At 39.3% G+C, this 17,209-nt stretch overlaps 1 protein-coding gene and 1 non-coding gene across 5 annotated transcripts in view; both read right to left on the bottom strand.

Annotated features, from left to right (window-relative positions):
- SWAP70 (switching B cell complex subunit SWAP70) overlaps positions 1–17,209 on the bottom strand; it is an 81,143-nt gene that overhangs the window by 47,957 nt on the left and 15,977 nt on the right. For 2 of the 4 annotated variants that reach the window (XM_045894162.3, XM_064577092.1), the window contains exon 2: positions 5,458–5,598. The exons of 1 other annotated variant lie outside the window; for it this stretch is intronic. In XM_045894162.3, coding sequence (XP_045750118.2) covers positions 5,458–5,598 — 141 coding nt within the window. Of the gene's footprint in view, positions 1–5,457; positions 5,599–5,860; positions 5,909–17,209 lie in introns of all 4 variants that reach the window. One more of the 4 variants, XM_045894164.3, reaches the window with a different exon arrangement.
- LOC123858146 (U2 spliceosomal RNA) lies at positions 5,640–5,831 on the bottom strand. Its single transcript, XR_006794102.1, has one exon. It is a non-coding gene; the product is annotated as a U2 spliceosomal RNA (small nuclear RNA).

Genomic DNA, 17,209 nt, shown 5'->3' with positions numbered 1-17,209 from the left:
GGTATGTCAGCCTAGGAAAACAGAATGCAGAGGCTACTAACCTCTAGAGAAAGGACATTATATTGAACTGAAAGGTTTCTTTTTGTTCTTCTTCCATGTGTATGTATGTTTCCAAAAAGCCAAAAAGAAAAGGATTGTGCTAGAAAAGTGGCAGATGTCCCAATGAGGACTTGGCATCTTGCCAATGGATTATTGGTTTTAGTCATAATAGCACAGACTAACCCTTAACATGTGGAATCAGGAAAAAAGAACTGACAATGATTCAGACCCAAAAGCCTAACAGGCTATTAAATCTCAATGAAAGAATTAGATTGCCACATAAATATTCTAAAGCAGAACTAGCTTTTGATGTAGTGTATTGGGGCTCAGTAGTAAAAAGGTAACAATATACTGCTTTCTTCAAGTATTCACTGTCAGATAATCCAGGTATAAGGTCTCTTTGCAAAACAAGAGAGGGGAGGCTCACAAAAACATTCTTCCTAAATGTTTACAGAATTCCATTCTTTACCAAAGAAGGACTTTAACAAACAAGCAAAAAAATAAAAAAAGTTAACACTCGGGGAAGGCAAAATATTTGATACAAGAACACAGGCATATTAATCATTTGATGTCTCAGGAAAGCTGAAAATAAATTCTATCAATGTGAAGAACAACAGGAATATGACTATCTCTGAAGAAGCAAATACAGAAATCAAATGGAAAAATTACTTTTTAGAAAGTGAATTTCAACATGATTTATCTCTTAGTCCCAAAACCCCTTCAGAATAATTCTCCTAGGCAAAGCCAAAAAACCTCTAAAACCACCTGGGGAAAAAGTGATAAGAATGAACACTAAAGAACACCAGATACTGGGGCACCTGGGTGGCTCAGTCATTAAGCGTCTGCCTTCAGCTCAGGTCATGATCTCGGGGTCCTGGGATCCATCCCCGCATCAGGCTCCCTACTCAGTGGGAAGCCTGCTTCTCCCTCTCCCACTCCCCCTGCTTGTGTTCCCTTTATTGCTGTGTCTCTCTCTGTCAAATAAATAAATAAAAATCTTTATTAAAAAAAAACACACCAGGGGCACCTGGGTGGCTCAGTTGGTTAAGCGACTGCCTTCATGACAACATGATCCTGGAGTCCCGGGATCGAGTCCCACATTGGGCTCCCTGCTCAGCGGGGGGTCTGCTTCTCCCTCTGACCCTCTTCCCTCTCGTGCTCTCTGTCTCTCATTCTCTCTCTCTCAATAAATAAATAAAATCTTAAAAAAAAAAAAAAACACCAGATACCAATTAAGAGAAAAGACTCATCTTTTTTTTTTTAAAGATTTTATTTATTTATTTGACAGAGAGAGACCCAGTGAGAGAGGGAACACAAGCAGGGGGAGTGGGAGAGGGAGAAGCAGGCTTCCCGCCGAGCAGGGAGCCCGATGCAGGGCTCGATCCCAGGACGCTGAGATCACGACCTGAGCCGAAGGCAGACGCTTAACGACTGAGCCACCCAGGCGCCCCCAAGAAAAGACTCATCTTAAAACTTTTGAGAAAAAACCTAAGAGAACTAGAGGCTGACAGAGTTTGAGATTTGTCAGAATAGCTTTTAAGCCACTTTCCCCTTCCCCTATATACCCAATAGCTAGAAAAAAAATAATTCTAAAAGGAAGTAATTAATCCCTCAACAGTACAGTTAAAAGAACACTGATCTAGAAATTAAACGGCTTAGGTTTAAAATCTAACCCTTATTTGTTAGGCAACCTTATGCTCTGTTTCCTCCTGAGTTAAATGGGAAGAATTCCAGTTATGCATTGCAGGATTAACATAAGGATCAAATGAGAGTGTGTGTGTGATATATAGATATACATATGTATATGACACACAGATATGTATATCACATCTTGCAAATTTAGTCATTATTTTCTATTTCTTTTGCATAACCGATTACAATCTCTAAACTTTATGTTAACATTCTCCAGTCACTATTGGCACTTTTTCAAACACGTTTCAAAACAAGGCACTAATCTTTGCTCAGTTTAAACCCACACCATGGAAACCTTGGCTGCTTTATTTGGATTGAAGGACTGGCAAAATTCCACTCCAGGTGGCTAAGCAATAATGTAAACAAGAACTTACTGTTTCATCATATCCTCACTCATTTTGTGAATAAGTTTTTCTCCAAACTTAGTGGCTTATTTTGAACTTTTTAAATACTGCTATATTTTCTCCCCCAATTATAAAACTTTAAAATGCCTAAATACTAAAGCCAAAAAAAACCATTTTAAAACTTAAAGTTCAAGATATTTAACAAAAGTTACACCAAGGAGAACAAAATACAGTATTAGAGTACAGCACTTTGAGATATGAAACCATGTTTCCCTATCCACTGGCCCACCCCACACAAATTTTAGCACTGAAAAGGCAATTTTCAGATTTCTGAATATCTCCCAGTATGTTCTATATTTTAATAACAGACATAATTCTGCTCATTGTCTTTTAATTTAGGGGTGGGGGGTGGAGGGCAGAAGGGGAGGGAGAGAATCTTAGGCAGGCTCCACACCCAGTGCAGACCCCAAGGCAGGGCTCCATCTCAGAACCCTGAGATCATGACCTGAGCCAAAATCAAGAGTTGGGACGCTTAACTGAGCAACAGGCACCCCTGATTGTCTTTAATTTTTAAGATTAAACACACTCACACAGCAGGTCATCAAATATTTGTGGAATTTAAGATATATTTACTTATAATACAACCACAGAACACAAATGAGCTACCTCATCAATGAACAGAACAGCACCCAGGAAAAACTCCAGAAAATAGTACAGCATCATACTATGAAGTTTTGAGACCTCACAAATCAGTTTCTGTATAATTTGATTAAAACATTTTTTAATGATTTTATTTATATGAGAAGAGACAATGAGCGAGCGAGAGAGAGAAAGAGAGAGACAGCACAAACAGGGGGAGGAGCCGAGGGAGAGGGAGAAGCAGACTCCCTGCTGAGCAGGGAGCCTGATACGGGGCTCAATCCTGAGATCATGACCCAAGCCGAAGGCAGACGCTTAACCAACTGAGCCACCCAGGCACCCCTAAACATTTTTTATTGAAATATAATTCACATACCATAAAATTTGCACTTTAAAGTGTACAACTCAATAGTTTTTAATATATTCACAAAGTTTTGCAACCACCGTCACTATCTAATTCTAGAATATTTTCATCATCCCAAAAAGAAACCACAAGCCCATTGGTAGTTACTCACCATTCCCACCTCCCCTCAACCTCTGTCAACCACTAATCTACTTTTTATCTCTATGTGTTTGCCTATTGGGGGCATTTCATATAAATGGAATCACACAATTTGTGGTTTCTGTGAGTCTTACTAAGTCTTGCATTTCATTATGGTATGATTTCTCTTTTTTTCCTAATTATTAGGCATGATCAAAGCAATGTTATCATCTCTGCAGGGAATACTTAAACATATAACACATATACACAGAAAACAAACACAAAGAGCAGAAAATTGTATTGTGAGGCTAATGTGGAATAATAGACAATAGGTACAAAGAATACTACAAAAATGAACACACTGTAATCTTGACAACCTTTGCAATAAAATTTCTGAAAAACATGCGATTTTTTTTTTAAGATTTTATTTATTTATTTGACAGAGAGAGAGCACAAACAGGGGGAGCGGCAGTCAGAGGGAGAGGGAGAAGCGGGCTCCCCACTGAACAGGGAGCCCTCTGCAGGGCTCGATCCCAGGCCCCTGGGACCATGACCTGAACCGAAGGCAGACGCTTAATGACTGAGCCACCCAGGCACCCCTAAAACATGAGATTTTTTTAAAGAATCCTCATCAACACTTTGACATTTTCCAAACCACTAACTTATTATCATAAATTTTAATTACCATACCTATTACAAAGACACTAAACTATAAAAAAAATGTATACATATACAGCAATAAAAATCCAAAGAATCCATAGAAAAAAGTATGTAAATAGTTGTGGTGGTATTTAGGTGATGGAATAATATAGTTTTTAAATGTTTTTTTAAGCTTATTTATATAAGTCATCTCTACACCCAACGTGGGGCTCAAACCCACAACCCCAAGATCAAGAGTCACATGCTTCTCTGACTTAGCCAGCCAGGTGCCCCTAAATGTATTTTACTTTTAATTTTAAAGTATTATCATTGTCACTTTTGAAAGGCATTTTTAAAATATATCCAAAAGTTTCATGCTTGGTGTTAGAAATAGGCAAAAGCAGGAATTTCTCAGCCATTCATGTGAATATATGATTACTTTCATATCTAAACTAAGTGTACACAAAATGGAAAAATGACACCAATATATCATTCGGTTAAAAAAACAATTTGAAGAACTTTATATATAGCATGATCTTAATATGGAAACAAAACACTATGTATTATGTAGAGGTGTGTCTGCATGTACACATTTAAAAAGATCTGCAAAGATATTCACCAAACTGTCAAGAGCGGTTACTCCTAGAGAGTGAGACTAGAAGAGTAAAGAGACATTCACTTTCTATTTCATCTATTTTTGTATTAATTGCCTATTTAATAAGCATATGCAAACTTTCATAACTTTTTTTTTTTTAAGATTTTATTTATTTGCGAGAGAGACAATGAGAGAGAGACAGAGAGCATGAGAGGGAGGAGGGTCAGAGGGAGAAGCAGACTCCCTGCTGAGCAGGGAGCCTGATGTGGGACTCGATCCCAGGACTCCAGGATCATGACCTGAGCTGAAGGCAGTCGCTTAACCAACTGAGCCACCCAGGCGCCCCACTTTCATAATTTTTAATGACCAATTTTTTAAATTATTTGAAGGCGCCATCAGTTTAGATTATTTTCTTCTAAAAAGAAATAGAAGTACATTAAATTCAACACCTTCTTGTGTCAATTTTTAGTTATCCAAACCAAAAGAGAAACTGAACATGGCAGCAATGCCAATAGGTTATATTTGGCTTCCAAACACAAAATAGGTTTTTGCAGCATCTTTACTCATAATATACCCCAGAGGAAGCATCTGAGTGGTACCCTAAAAGTCCATGATGAAAACTTTGCTGTACAACAGCTATTTAGTAAAGATAATTAACATCACCTTTGGTATTCACATCTTACCCTAACATACCCATGCTTTAACAATCATTGCCAGTACATGTGGAACAGAATTTAAAAAGAAAAAAAAAAGCACTCTGAGAAGACATTATAGACTAATACAAAATACAGCTCTTAATTTCAAAAAATGAGCCAAGTTGTAAAATATCAAACCAAGTTTTAGAAGACCGTGGAGAAGAGGAAGAAATAGGAAATGTCAGTCTCCCATTTCTTTCTTTCCTTTCTGATTTATCCTCCTGATGCCTCACACCTGAACTCCTTAGTGAACTCACCAGCAAGGGGCTCTGGGGCCCACTTGAAATGTGCAAATCAAACAACGCTGTAAGCAAGAAGACATTAGAAGCATACCTTTTCCAAAATGAACTTGTTTAAATATGGCATGTAGCCCTGATTGGAGACGGGCCCCTCATCATCATCCCTGAAGTGCTCTTCAAGGGCAACAGGGTCATGTGGAACCTTCAGCACCGTGCACAGGTTATGGGAAAGGACCTAAGGGGGAAAGAAAGTAGTTTATTTTAGCTTTTTTAAATTGGGGGTGCACCATTCCTGGAAGTACTGCAATAACCAGGTCGATGTGCGGAGTGGACAGAGCAAGCTCCTATTCCATCTCCCAGCTCCAAAAATCCATTTACTATATTGTCCTCAGATAGAGGACGTATCAGATATTAAACTGATAAGAACAGATACTACACTTGATCTTAGCCAAAAGGCCGAGAAGCAATAAGAAAGTAGTTTAAAGGCATCCGCTCACCAACACATGGCAGCTTCACTGTCTGAACACAACTGGCTGCTCCCTGCCCTAGGGAGAGAAAGATGGAGAATAAGCTAACAAATATGGGGTGAGTACTGCTTGGCTGCCTGCTCTTCACTTGGTTGTTACCTCAGTCCCTCCCCAGTTCTGGTTCACTTCAAACAAGTCTCTTTTACATGCCTACAATGAGCTGGCTCCATGCAAGATCTGTGACTCTACACAGGAATAAAGGGAACGACATAGGGAACTCAGTCCATGAGACTGTAATAACACTCTATGGTGACAGACGGTAGCTATCCTTGTGGTGAGCACAGCATAACGTATAGAGAAGTTGAATCACTATGTTGTCCACCTGAAACTAATGTACACCGTGTGTCAACTATACTTAAAAAAAATGCTTAAGTATCTGTGACTATAATATTCCTTACAATTTTTTATTACTTGGCCCACGTTAGAAAGAAAAAAGTGGGGAAGGACCAAGAGGATGTTTTCAAAATTAAACTTCTCCCCAAGTAGGGCAGTGTCAGTCAGTTAGAGCTGTAAGGGAAAGAACATGGAACTGGGCAGCTGCAGCCGAAGGTTCTGGACAAAGTGACTGACCAGGGCCAATCACACCTCTCTGGGCTCCGGTGTTCTCACTTGGTTCAATACAAAGGGCCAAGTTAATATACAAAGGTACTAAATATTAATTAGCAATCTCTAAGTGTCCAAATATCTCTAAAATTCTAGGATACTGGGCTAAGTTTTCAGCATGAATCTAAAAGAACATAAACATAAAAGCAGAAAAGAAATCAAGGGCCTGGTTTAGAAATAGGAGAAAAATTAATTGCAAAAATATCTCAGATTTGCATTCCGTATATAAAGCATTACTGGTTTTGGCATAACCTGAGTGCATACTTTAACACTCAGGCAGTTCAATTAGCAGTCTGGGGGATCTGTGAGTACTAATCTCATTTTATATTAAATGAAAATTTTAGAGTAAAACTTAAACCCCTCCCATTTCATTTGTGCATTCTAAACAGGTCAATTACATAGCTCAGGCTGTACTTGCTTTAAGAGAATCTTACCAGACGTTAAATCCCAGGTTAAAATACTCCCTACTTTTCTCAGCCCTACACATTTAATCACTTTTAGAACCACATTCATCTCAATGAAACTTTCAATGCCACTTTTTCCTGCATATACATACTTCAGTTAGGATTTTTTAAGATTAAAAAAAGTAACCTATAAAAAGAATATTTGCATATCTTCTCTTTATATTTGTTTTGTTTCTCAAAGCTTCATTTATGTGGAGATCCTTTTCTACATGCTCTACTGGTTTTAAGGAAGTAAGTAAAGTAAAGGAAGTAAATTCACAAATGGTTATAAATGAAGTAATGAAGACTTTTATCAACCCCTACAAAGCAGGCTGTGTTTCTCAAGCAAAATCTCTATTTGCCAATAGCAGAGCACATGAAAAGAGTGCGGTAGAGCTCTTGCTGAAGAATCCTGCACCACAGTCGGCAAAAACCTAAATAGATATTTCCTTTCTCTATTTACCTAGTACAACTTATGGAGTAATTATCTTCTTCCAAAGAGGTTTTGTGAGGATCAACTGCAAGAACGTAAAGTGCTTAAAACCTGTAATGTACTATAGAAATATGAGTTTGGAGAAATAAGGAGCAATTTTCTCAGCTAAGGCTCAAAGGTCACTCAAATCTGAAATCATTTAGGACTTTAATCAACTAAAAATTCCTAACCACTGGTTAAATTATGATGCATTCATAAAACATTAAGAACAATAAGGAAGCTCACTGTGTGGTGGTATGAAAAGATCTCCAAGATAAGTTAAGTGAAAAAAGCAATACGCTTAAGATTGTTTAGTGTGCCATCTTTTATATAAAAGAAAAAGAAAGAGGACACCTGGGTGGCTCAGTCATTATGCGTCTGCCTTCGGCTCAGGTAATAATCCCAGGGTCCTGGGATTGAGCACCACATCAGGCTCCCTTCTCCGCAGGAAGCGTGCTTCTCCCTCTCCCACTCCCCCTGCTTGTGTTCCCTCTCTCGCTATGTCTCTCTCTGTCAAATAAATAAAATCTTTAAAAAAAAAAAAAAAGAAAGAAAGAAAGAAAAAATAAGAAACTCTAGCAGAGGCGCATCTGGGTGGCTCAGTCGTTAAGCCTCTGCCTTCAGCTCAGATCATGATCCCAGGGTCCTGGGATCAAACCCCACACTGGGCTCCTTGATCAGCAGGGAGTCTGCTTCTCCCTCCGCCTGCCACTCCCCCTGCTTGTGCATGCTCTCTCTCTCTCTGACAAATAAATAAATCTTAAAAATAAATAAATAAATAAAGGTTTTATTTCTTAAAAACTCTAGCAGATTATATAAGAAACTAATAACAGTAGGGGAAAGATTACCTTGGTGGTAGACCTGAGGTACACTTTTCGCTGCACCTCCCCTTTTTCTTAAGTTTGAAAAAAATTTTACCTATTCAAAAATGTTCTACCTATTTAAAAAATTAAACATGTATTTTTAAAAAGGGGCTAACCTAAGATCACACAGCTAAATCAATTTATCTTCAAAGTCTCTATTTTTTGTTTTACATTAATCTACTCTCTAGAGATAGGTATAAGAGGAAGGCATATTCCAAAGGAATGTACCATGATTAACAGATGAGTGAGATGTAAGGACAATCAATGAGTTCAGAAAAGAGAAACAATGTGTGTTAAAGTGACTTCATAGAGGAAGTGAAATGTAACCTAGGCCTTAAAATAAGGAGGGCTTTTGGGACAGGAAAGGGCAATTGGCAGGCTTTCAGATAGGGGAATAACATGAGAAATGTAGCTGATTAATGCAAACTCCTCAGGGTACAAAAAGGAGACACCAATCTCTCCCACACCCCTCTTTCTCTACCTTCAGGTTTCATAGATCTGCCAACTAAAGTCCTGGAAGGGGCTTTGGATGCCATATTGTCATACTCATAGATGGTGAGTACTGGCTCAAAGAGATAAAATTTGTTTCATTTTTTTAACTAATTTACTTAGCAGAACTGAGACTAGAATTCAGGTTTTGTAATCCCTGGTCCAACACTCTCTAGTAATAAGGAACATCATGGTTTTAGTTCTCTAAAGTCAACAATGCTCTTTGTATGTGTAGGTGCTTAGTTCAATTCATTGATCCAAGAAGATTTAGATTTGAACTCTAGAGTTGGACAATTAAACAGCATTTGTGTTAAAGAGAGGAATAGCTGAACTCAATGACAATTTTCTTAACCTCCTTTATCTTTATTTATTTAAACAAACTGTGAGGGAGACAACACTTAATAATAATAAGGACCCTAGAGGAGATCTGAGTGCCAGCCCTGCTCATGCAGTCTGTTCCTGTTCAGTGGTTTGCCACTTACCATTTTATAATGGTTTAATGTTTTGCTACCTATTTGCTCAGTCTCAGCATCCTCACTGCAGAATAAGGTGTTAAAAACTCCTTCTAAAAAAAATTTTTTTAAAGCCCAATCCTTAACTGTCAACCCAAACTCATTTTATGAATTCAGCAAGAGCTCTAATTCGATCATAAATTCAGCTTTTTTCATTGTTAATATGGCCTAGAATAGGAAAGTCTTCATCAAACAAAAAAACTGAATAATAGATAACTGAAAAGATTTTGTTACTAAAAGAAATTTTAAAAAAGTGTGCTATTGGGGCGCCTGGGTGGCTCAGTTGATTAAGCGACTGCCTTCAGCTCAGGTCATGATCCTGGAGTCCCGGGATCGAGTCCCACATCGGGCTCCCTGCTCAGCAGGGGGTCTGCTTCTCCCTCTGACCCTCTTCCCTCTCGTGCTCTCTGTCTCTCATTCTCTCTCTCAAATAAATAAATAAAATCTTTAAAAAAAAAAAAGTGTGCTATCTTTAAAACTTCTCAAAAATTTTTATCAGCATAAATAAATAAAATCTTTTTAAAAGGTGGGGGGGTGCACCTGGGTGGCTCAGTCTGTTAAGCATCTGCCTTCGGCTCAGGTCATGATCTCAGGGTACCTGGGATCGAGCCCTGCATTGGGCTCCCTGCTCAGTGGAGTCTGCTTCTCCTGCCCCTGCTCTTGTGCTCCCTCTTTCTCTCTCAAAGAAATAAATAAAATCTTAAAAAAAAAAATTTATCAGCAATTTTTAAAAGCCTAAACATTATCTCAATTTTTTTAATAAAAAATAAAATGTATAAAGAAACCAAAATCTTGAGGGACAGAATATAAACTATTAACAAGAAGTAAACACTCTATATGCTTGTACAGTAGTTTATGCTTTTTAGAATAGACTTGCATCATCCATTAGTTGGTTTTAGTCTCACCCCTGGGAAAAGTAGGTATTATTGCTATTTTACAGATGAAGAGGCTGAGTCAGAGATTAGGAGATGTGCCCCAAATCACAGAATTTTATGTGTAGTGAAACTGGGACTAGAACCCAAGCCTCCTGCTCTGATGCCCTTTCCACATTTGCCACTTTCCCTCTCTTTCTGGAAGAACAGAGAGCCCTATGACCCTATGGCGATGCATGCATGTTGTAGATAAGGTGCAGTGATGGCTTGGTGCTTCCCTAGCCCTACCTAGACAGTACTCCAGGACCCAGTAAGATAGCTGGCACTATTTTGTGGAGCCAAGTTAAATCCAGGGGCAAAGAACTACATATGCCTAGAACTCTGGGACCATTCTCTCTCTCAGGGAGCCCCCATCTCCTAGCACCCACCTTTGGGGGAACCAGTTCCAAGAGGCGCTAGCCTCTCCAGATGAGGAAGCTGGAAAGCAGATCAGGACAAAAGCAATCAGGAGGAAAGAGGCCTGCAAGTGCTTGATTTGTATAAGGACTGCCCCTGAATCACTCTAATCAGAATGTTTGCAAGTTTCTCAAAAAAGTTGAATTTATCCCACTTCAAATGTCTGCTCCTCCAAAGGCCATTCTTTTAGCGCCCACATGATTGCCTAAGCAACTTTGCTCTCATTCCCCTGATTTGAAGAATAAACTATTGTTACTACAATAAAAGATCCATACCCATGCCAACAACCCATGTCTCCAGTTCTTTCATAACTATCTACTATTGCCTCTGCAGGGTCTTTGCTGACAAGAGATGACTAATTAGCTGCATGAGCCCTGTTCGTTGGTCTGTTCCTGTTCAGTGGTTTGCCATTTACCCTTTTTAAGCACTTTACTCCAACTATCATGAAAACAAAATCAAGGATGATAAACGACTAATCAGTGTTTTAACACACGAGTGCATAATGTTTACCCTCCTCCCTCCCAAAGATTTAGCGATTATAAAGGTTCTCTGAAATGTGCCCCACCCCCCCCACCAACAAGTCACACAGTTTCCCTTTACAGGATGTGCGTAATGGGCAACTTCAACACTGAAGAAAAGGGGGGTGGGGATCTCTATTCCAACAAGTTTATCTGAACCAACACAATTATAGAATTATAATTCATAATAAGCAATCTTTAAAAAAAAAAAAAAAACATGAAAATTCCTGCCTGATTTATAAAATTTCAAGCTAATGGCGAATTACCAGAAAACTCTTCCTAACAATGAACCAGAATGACCAATTTCCTACCAGTATTATGCCCTGCCTTAAGAGCATTGTCTTAATAGAAGTCCTGCCCCTTACCACATAGAGTCATTTTCCCTTTCCTGGCAATATCCTTTCATCCTGCTTATCACTGTTTAAGTCTCACTTGCTTTCTCTTAAATTATCTTCATTGTATTCAGCCTCAGAAATCTCCAAGTCAATGTTGACTTAGTCCCTAAATGCAATCACCATCCTAGAAACTTTTACTAAATTAATCTTTTTTTTTTAAGATTTTATTTATTTATTCATTTGACAGAGAGAGAACACAAGTAGGCAGAGCAGCAGGCAGAGGGAGAGGGAGAAGCAGGCTCCCGGCTGAGCCAGAGAGCCCAATGTGGGGCTTGATCCCAGGACCCTGAGGTCATGACCCAAGCCAAAGGCAGATATTTAACCAACTGAGCCACCCAGGCACCCCTTACCAAATTAATCTTAAAGTGCCGCTTATAACACATTATTCCCTCATCTAAAATTCATCAAAAGCCTACAGAAGTAAAAACCGAGTAAGTATCTCAGCCCTGTATTTAAATCACTCAACAGGTCAGGCCCTCTTTAGCTTTCTAGCATTTCTTCCTACCCCTCTGTACCAACCATACAAATCCCACCAAACAAGTTTACTCACTGCACCACACACAAACCCCGTACCACACCCCTTCCCTCCAGGCCTTTGCTCCAACCACCCCTACACCTCCATTTCTACCTAACATAAATGCTATCCCTTTCAGAAGCCTCCACCACCCAAAATCAAGATGGCCTTTCCTCACTCTGCATTTCCCAAGCACTCTGTACTTTTTATTTTGCACTACCACAAATGATTTTTCTCTCCCAAGATCGTAAATTTCTGAAAGGCCCATTGTCTTATCTATCCTTGCATTCCCACAGTACCTCACATGCTATCCAGAAGGCAGAAGGCTTTCAATAAATGCTGAATGAATTCTTTCTAAAAATTCTCTTTTAACAGTAAAACTATAATATTTTAACGACAACAATCTTAGGAAATATCCTACTCCTGTCTCCTATTTCACAGATAAAAAGACTGGGGCCTGAGACTTGGCCTAAGTCACACACTGATTAGTAACAAAACAGGGATGAGAACCCAAGTCTCCTATTTGCCTGTCCCACAACAATGGGGTGCCAGAAACATTCCCTTCTGCCTAGTTATATCCTTCAAGACTGGGTCATTCTCCATAAACTCTAGGAAACCTTTACTGGCCCTCCTGTCCACTGAACTCCTACTCAGCATTTAAATGAATTGTTTCATATGCCAGTATCTCAAATACCTAGCTGCAGCTCAGCAAGGGAGGGAACCCTGCCTAATAGTTGTATTCCATATGTTTCACAGAGACTCTAGTAGGAGTGTAACACTTACAGACAGATTAAGGCAGGATATCTAACTCAAAACCACCTGTTGTGATGTTGTCTACAGACTATATGCCATTAAACTACCTACAGTAAATGCCACTGGATTTCATTCTAAATGAACCACCTTTAATAAGTTATTTCAGGCAATTAATCAACTTAGCCCTCTTCAGAAATCAAACAGAAAATATCAATAAATTTGACGACAAAATTTTTTTAAATTTCCCTTTAAAAAGAGATACCACAAAGAAACAAAAAAAGGCTGATAGCTCCAATATTCAAATTACTCTTCTAAATTAAAGATGAGAACCTAATTTAAAAAATGGACAATGGACATAAATGGGAAATTTGTAAAAGAAACTGATGGCTAATAAATATAGAAAAAGATGCTTAACCTCACCAGTAATCAAAATAATGCAAACTAAAAGAGCGGTTTCTTTTTCCTTGAGTAACAATACCTGATGTTTGAACAGATATAGGGGAGTGAACATAGCCACCACCCAACACTGGAGAAGGAATAGAGAAGGTTTTCTCCATCACTACTGACATTTTGGACCAGATAATTCTTTTTTTTTTTTAAATAGACTCCATGCCCAGCATAGAGCCCAACACAGGCTTGAACTCATGACCCTGAGATCAAGACCTGAACTGAGACCAAGAGTCAGACACTTAACCGACTGAGCAGCCCAGGTGCCCCTAGACCAGATAATTCTTTGTTTAGCAAGCAGGGGGAGGTGCGTCCTATGCATTACAGGATGTTTAGCAGCATCCCTGGCTGAAAACATCTAAACGTCTCAAATATCTAAGAATAGGAAAATGGTTAAATAAAACATGGTGCATCAACACAGTGAAATAGTTCATAGCCATTATTAAGAATGTTGTCTGTATCTATGAGCAGTGATATGGAAAGATGACCCTAATACCTCTTTAAGAAAATAGGTTACAGAGGCACCTGGGTGGCTCAGTCGGTTAAGCGTCTGCCTTTGACTCAGGTCATGATCCCACAGTCCTGGGATCAGGACTCAGGTCATGATCCCACAGTCCTGGGATCGAGCCCCACATCAGGCTCCCTGCTCAGTTGGGAGTCTGCTTCTCCCTCTCCTGCCTCCCCTGCTTCTTATCTCTCTCTCTTTCTGTCAAGTAAATAAAATCTTAAAAAAAAAAAAGATTATAAAAGCATATGAAATACAGTCCCATTTATATAAAAGGATATATATGTTTGTGTATAAGCAACTAACTGTGTGCATGCATATGTGTATGTGTACAGAGCAAGGAGAGGGAGGAAAAGGGGTGGAAGAGAGAAAAGATGTTAGAAAGACATTCACTGAAAAGTTAACTGCATCCGCCCTTGGTGGTGGAATTTTGGGTACTTTTACCTTTGCCTCTATACTTCAATGCGTTGTTTAAATATTCTATGTATTATCTTTATAATCAGAAAAAGTGAAGGTTTATATTTATGGAAAATTTTAAAATTAAATATGTCTGGGGGTTCCAGCTGGAGAACACCAATGAAATTACAAAATATGAAGAGATCACTGTAAGAATATAGAGTGGATGAAACTAACTCAGTTCAGTCATCCACAAAGAACTGTGCTTTGCCATGCCTCCTGAAGAAGCCACACAATGGGCAACAAAGTCTCCCAATCTGGGACAACTTCCTTATGTTCCAGTCTCCCACTGGACTATAGCATAAACAAATGTCTTTAAGAAGATAAATCATGTATAAAAAGATTTAACTCTAGGGGCGCCTGGGTGGCTCAGTCGTTAAGCGTCTGCCTTCGGCTCAGGTCATGATCCCAGGGTCCTGGGATCGAGCCCCGCATCGGGCTCCCTGCTTGGTGGGAAGACTGCTTCTCCCTCTCCCACTCCCCCTGCTTGTGTTCCCTCTCTCACTGTGTCTCTCTCTGTCAAATAAATAAAATCTTTAAAAAAAAAAAAAAAAAAGATTTAACTCTAATAAGTGTCTGCACCTATCTCTCCCACTACTTTGTAAGTTCCATAAAGGGAAGGTCTACATTTTATCCAACTGTGTCATACCAAAACCTAATAAAGTGCCTGATGTTCAACAAATGTTTGCTAAATGAGCCCTATTTAAGAATTTTCTTATCTCTCTCTTTAATTTAGTTTGCTTCTCCATCATCTTTATCTAGATCTAGGTCTTGAATTTACTTCACTGTATTACCACTATATTCCACTGGAGAGATTTTTTGTTTAACTGGAATCTCTAATTCAGATCACTTTTAGAGTAAAAACCAATGCCTCCATTAGTTATTCACACCACCAGAACTAGCAGACGTAACTCATCTGAACTGAGGTCTAGAAAAGCAATCCAGTTCCTCAAAATTCGAGTAGAGATTTTTGAGGAAGGGACTCAGTAAGAATTAACAAGTGTGAGAAAGAACTCTGTAACAGAAGAGAGAAAAATTAGGTAGTTCAATTTAGTACACTCTACTCCAAAAGAAAATCTGAAGCCACAGTATACACCCAAAGTGATGATAAAGATCACAAATCTGAGGTTTATCTTTGCTGCCCCCTCTTCTGACCACTCTGTCTCCTTATGGTCTCCATAATATGGCTCCCATCCCTATCAATCTCATGAAATTGCTTTTTCAAAAGGATTCTGTAGCAGACACAGAGATGTACCACTCAGATCCCTCAAGAAAGGAAATGTTGCCCAGCTACAAGGACTGTAGTTAGCTGATTCAGGGTCCTCAGCCAATGACTGAGCAAGATGGTGGTATCATTTGCTCCTAGTTTTGTCAAGTCGGTATCACAATCTAACAGCTCCTTTTCCCAATCCTGCTTCCAATTTTTTTTTTTTTAATAGGTGTTTCTTCTCAATAGCCCTTTTGCACTCCCAACTCTGTCTCACCATCTGCTTCCCAGAGAACCCAATGTGGGACAGATACCTTCTGAACAAGTCATTCTCCCAAGTTGCTGGCATTTGGCAGTCTGGATCATCCCCCTCCTCTTAGACTTATTTTTGTTCTTCTCCTTAGGAGAATGAGGGGTGAGGAAGGTGATCCCACAAAGGCACTTCTACCAAAGCTCAATTTTCAGCCCTGAGTTCTTCTTTCTCCTTATTCTCTTCTTCAAAAGTGCTTTTATTCTGACAATGTTAAGTTACCTCTATTCTAATAACTTTCAGATCCTCCTCTGGTCTTTTCCTCTCAACTGAACTCTGATTTATATCCCTAATTCTAGAGATTTCTACACTCAATTTGCCTCACATCCCAAAAAACCCAAAGAAGAATTCATTACCTTTTTCCTCAAAACAGGCTTCCCACCCTGATGCTAACTTTGGTACCATCATTCCTTTAACAACAAAATCGTGAACTCTCCTCTTCTTGTACCTCTTTTACTTATAGTTTGTCCTATAGCTAAGTCTAATTCAGCACCCCCAATGTCAACTCCTCTTTCCACTGAACGAGCTGCTCTTTCAGCTTATGGCTAACCAGAGAATGTAATGCTGGGGAAACAGGGGCTCCCTGTCCTCAGTAGCAGGTCCCATTCTCCCTTCTGAGACTCCAACAAAGAGCTGCTGCAGAGCAAACACTCAACAGGATATGACTGTGGTAAACACAGCAAGCCAATATAGTTAAATTAGAAGGCTAACCCTCAAAGACCTCATCTGGTACTCCACATTTTACAAATGAGGAAACTGAAGCCCAGCAAGAAATGACTTCCCATGGCTACATAAGTATCAGAGCACAGACAGGTCTCCTGACTCCCCAACTAGTGACACTTTTTCCTGTTTTCCCAAGGGATTTATTTTCTGTATCTTTCATCATAGACGTTCTTATAGACGAGTTTGACACATCCCTTAAGGTCAGTGACAAATGTCTCTTCCTCTAGAAGTATTCTCTGACCTAACTCCTCCAATCCTCCCCATAGGCTAGACAGGTTCCCCTCCTCTGTGTGCCCAGCACTTTTTTTTTTTTTGGTGAAAGTTTAAAGAGTTAGAAAATGAACACTCGTCTTTACACAAGAATGACAATTAATAAATGGACAAAAATGATAGAAATTATCTTAAAAATCACTATATTGCAGCCAACAATAAAATAATTCATTACAGGCAAGTATTATGAATAGATCCCACAAGCCTTAGGTGAAATGTATACTTTCTTTATCTCCCTATATTTGAATTGATAGCTTGCTGGGTCTGTCTCATTCACAAGACTAAAGCTCAGGGTGCCTGGGTGGCTCAGTCGTTGAGTGTCTGCCTTCGGCTCAGGTCATGATCCCAGTGTCCCGGATTGAGCACCGCATCAGGCTCCCTGCTCGGCAGGAGGCCCGCTTCTCCCTCTCCCACTCCCCCTGCTTGTGTTCCCTCTCGCTGTGTCTGTCAAATAAATAAGTGAAATCTTTAAAAAAAAAAAAAAAGAAGACTAAAGCTCTATAAGGGTAGG

The sequence above is a fragment of the Mirounga angustirostris genome, unplaced genomic scaffold (assembly GCF_029215605.1).
Source record: "Mirounga angustirostris isolate CCGP_5_RB_7025 unplaced genomic scaffold, mMirAng1.0.hap1 SCAF_13, whole genome shotgun sequence".
NCBI lineage: Eukaryota > Metazoa > Chordata > Mammalia > Carnivora > Phocidae > Mirounga > Mirounga angustirostris.
Note: the sequence above shows the minus strand (reverse complement) of the source record. Positions and strands in the feature narration are given on the sequence as shown.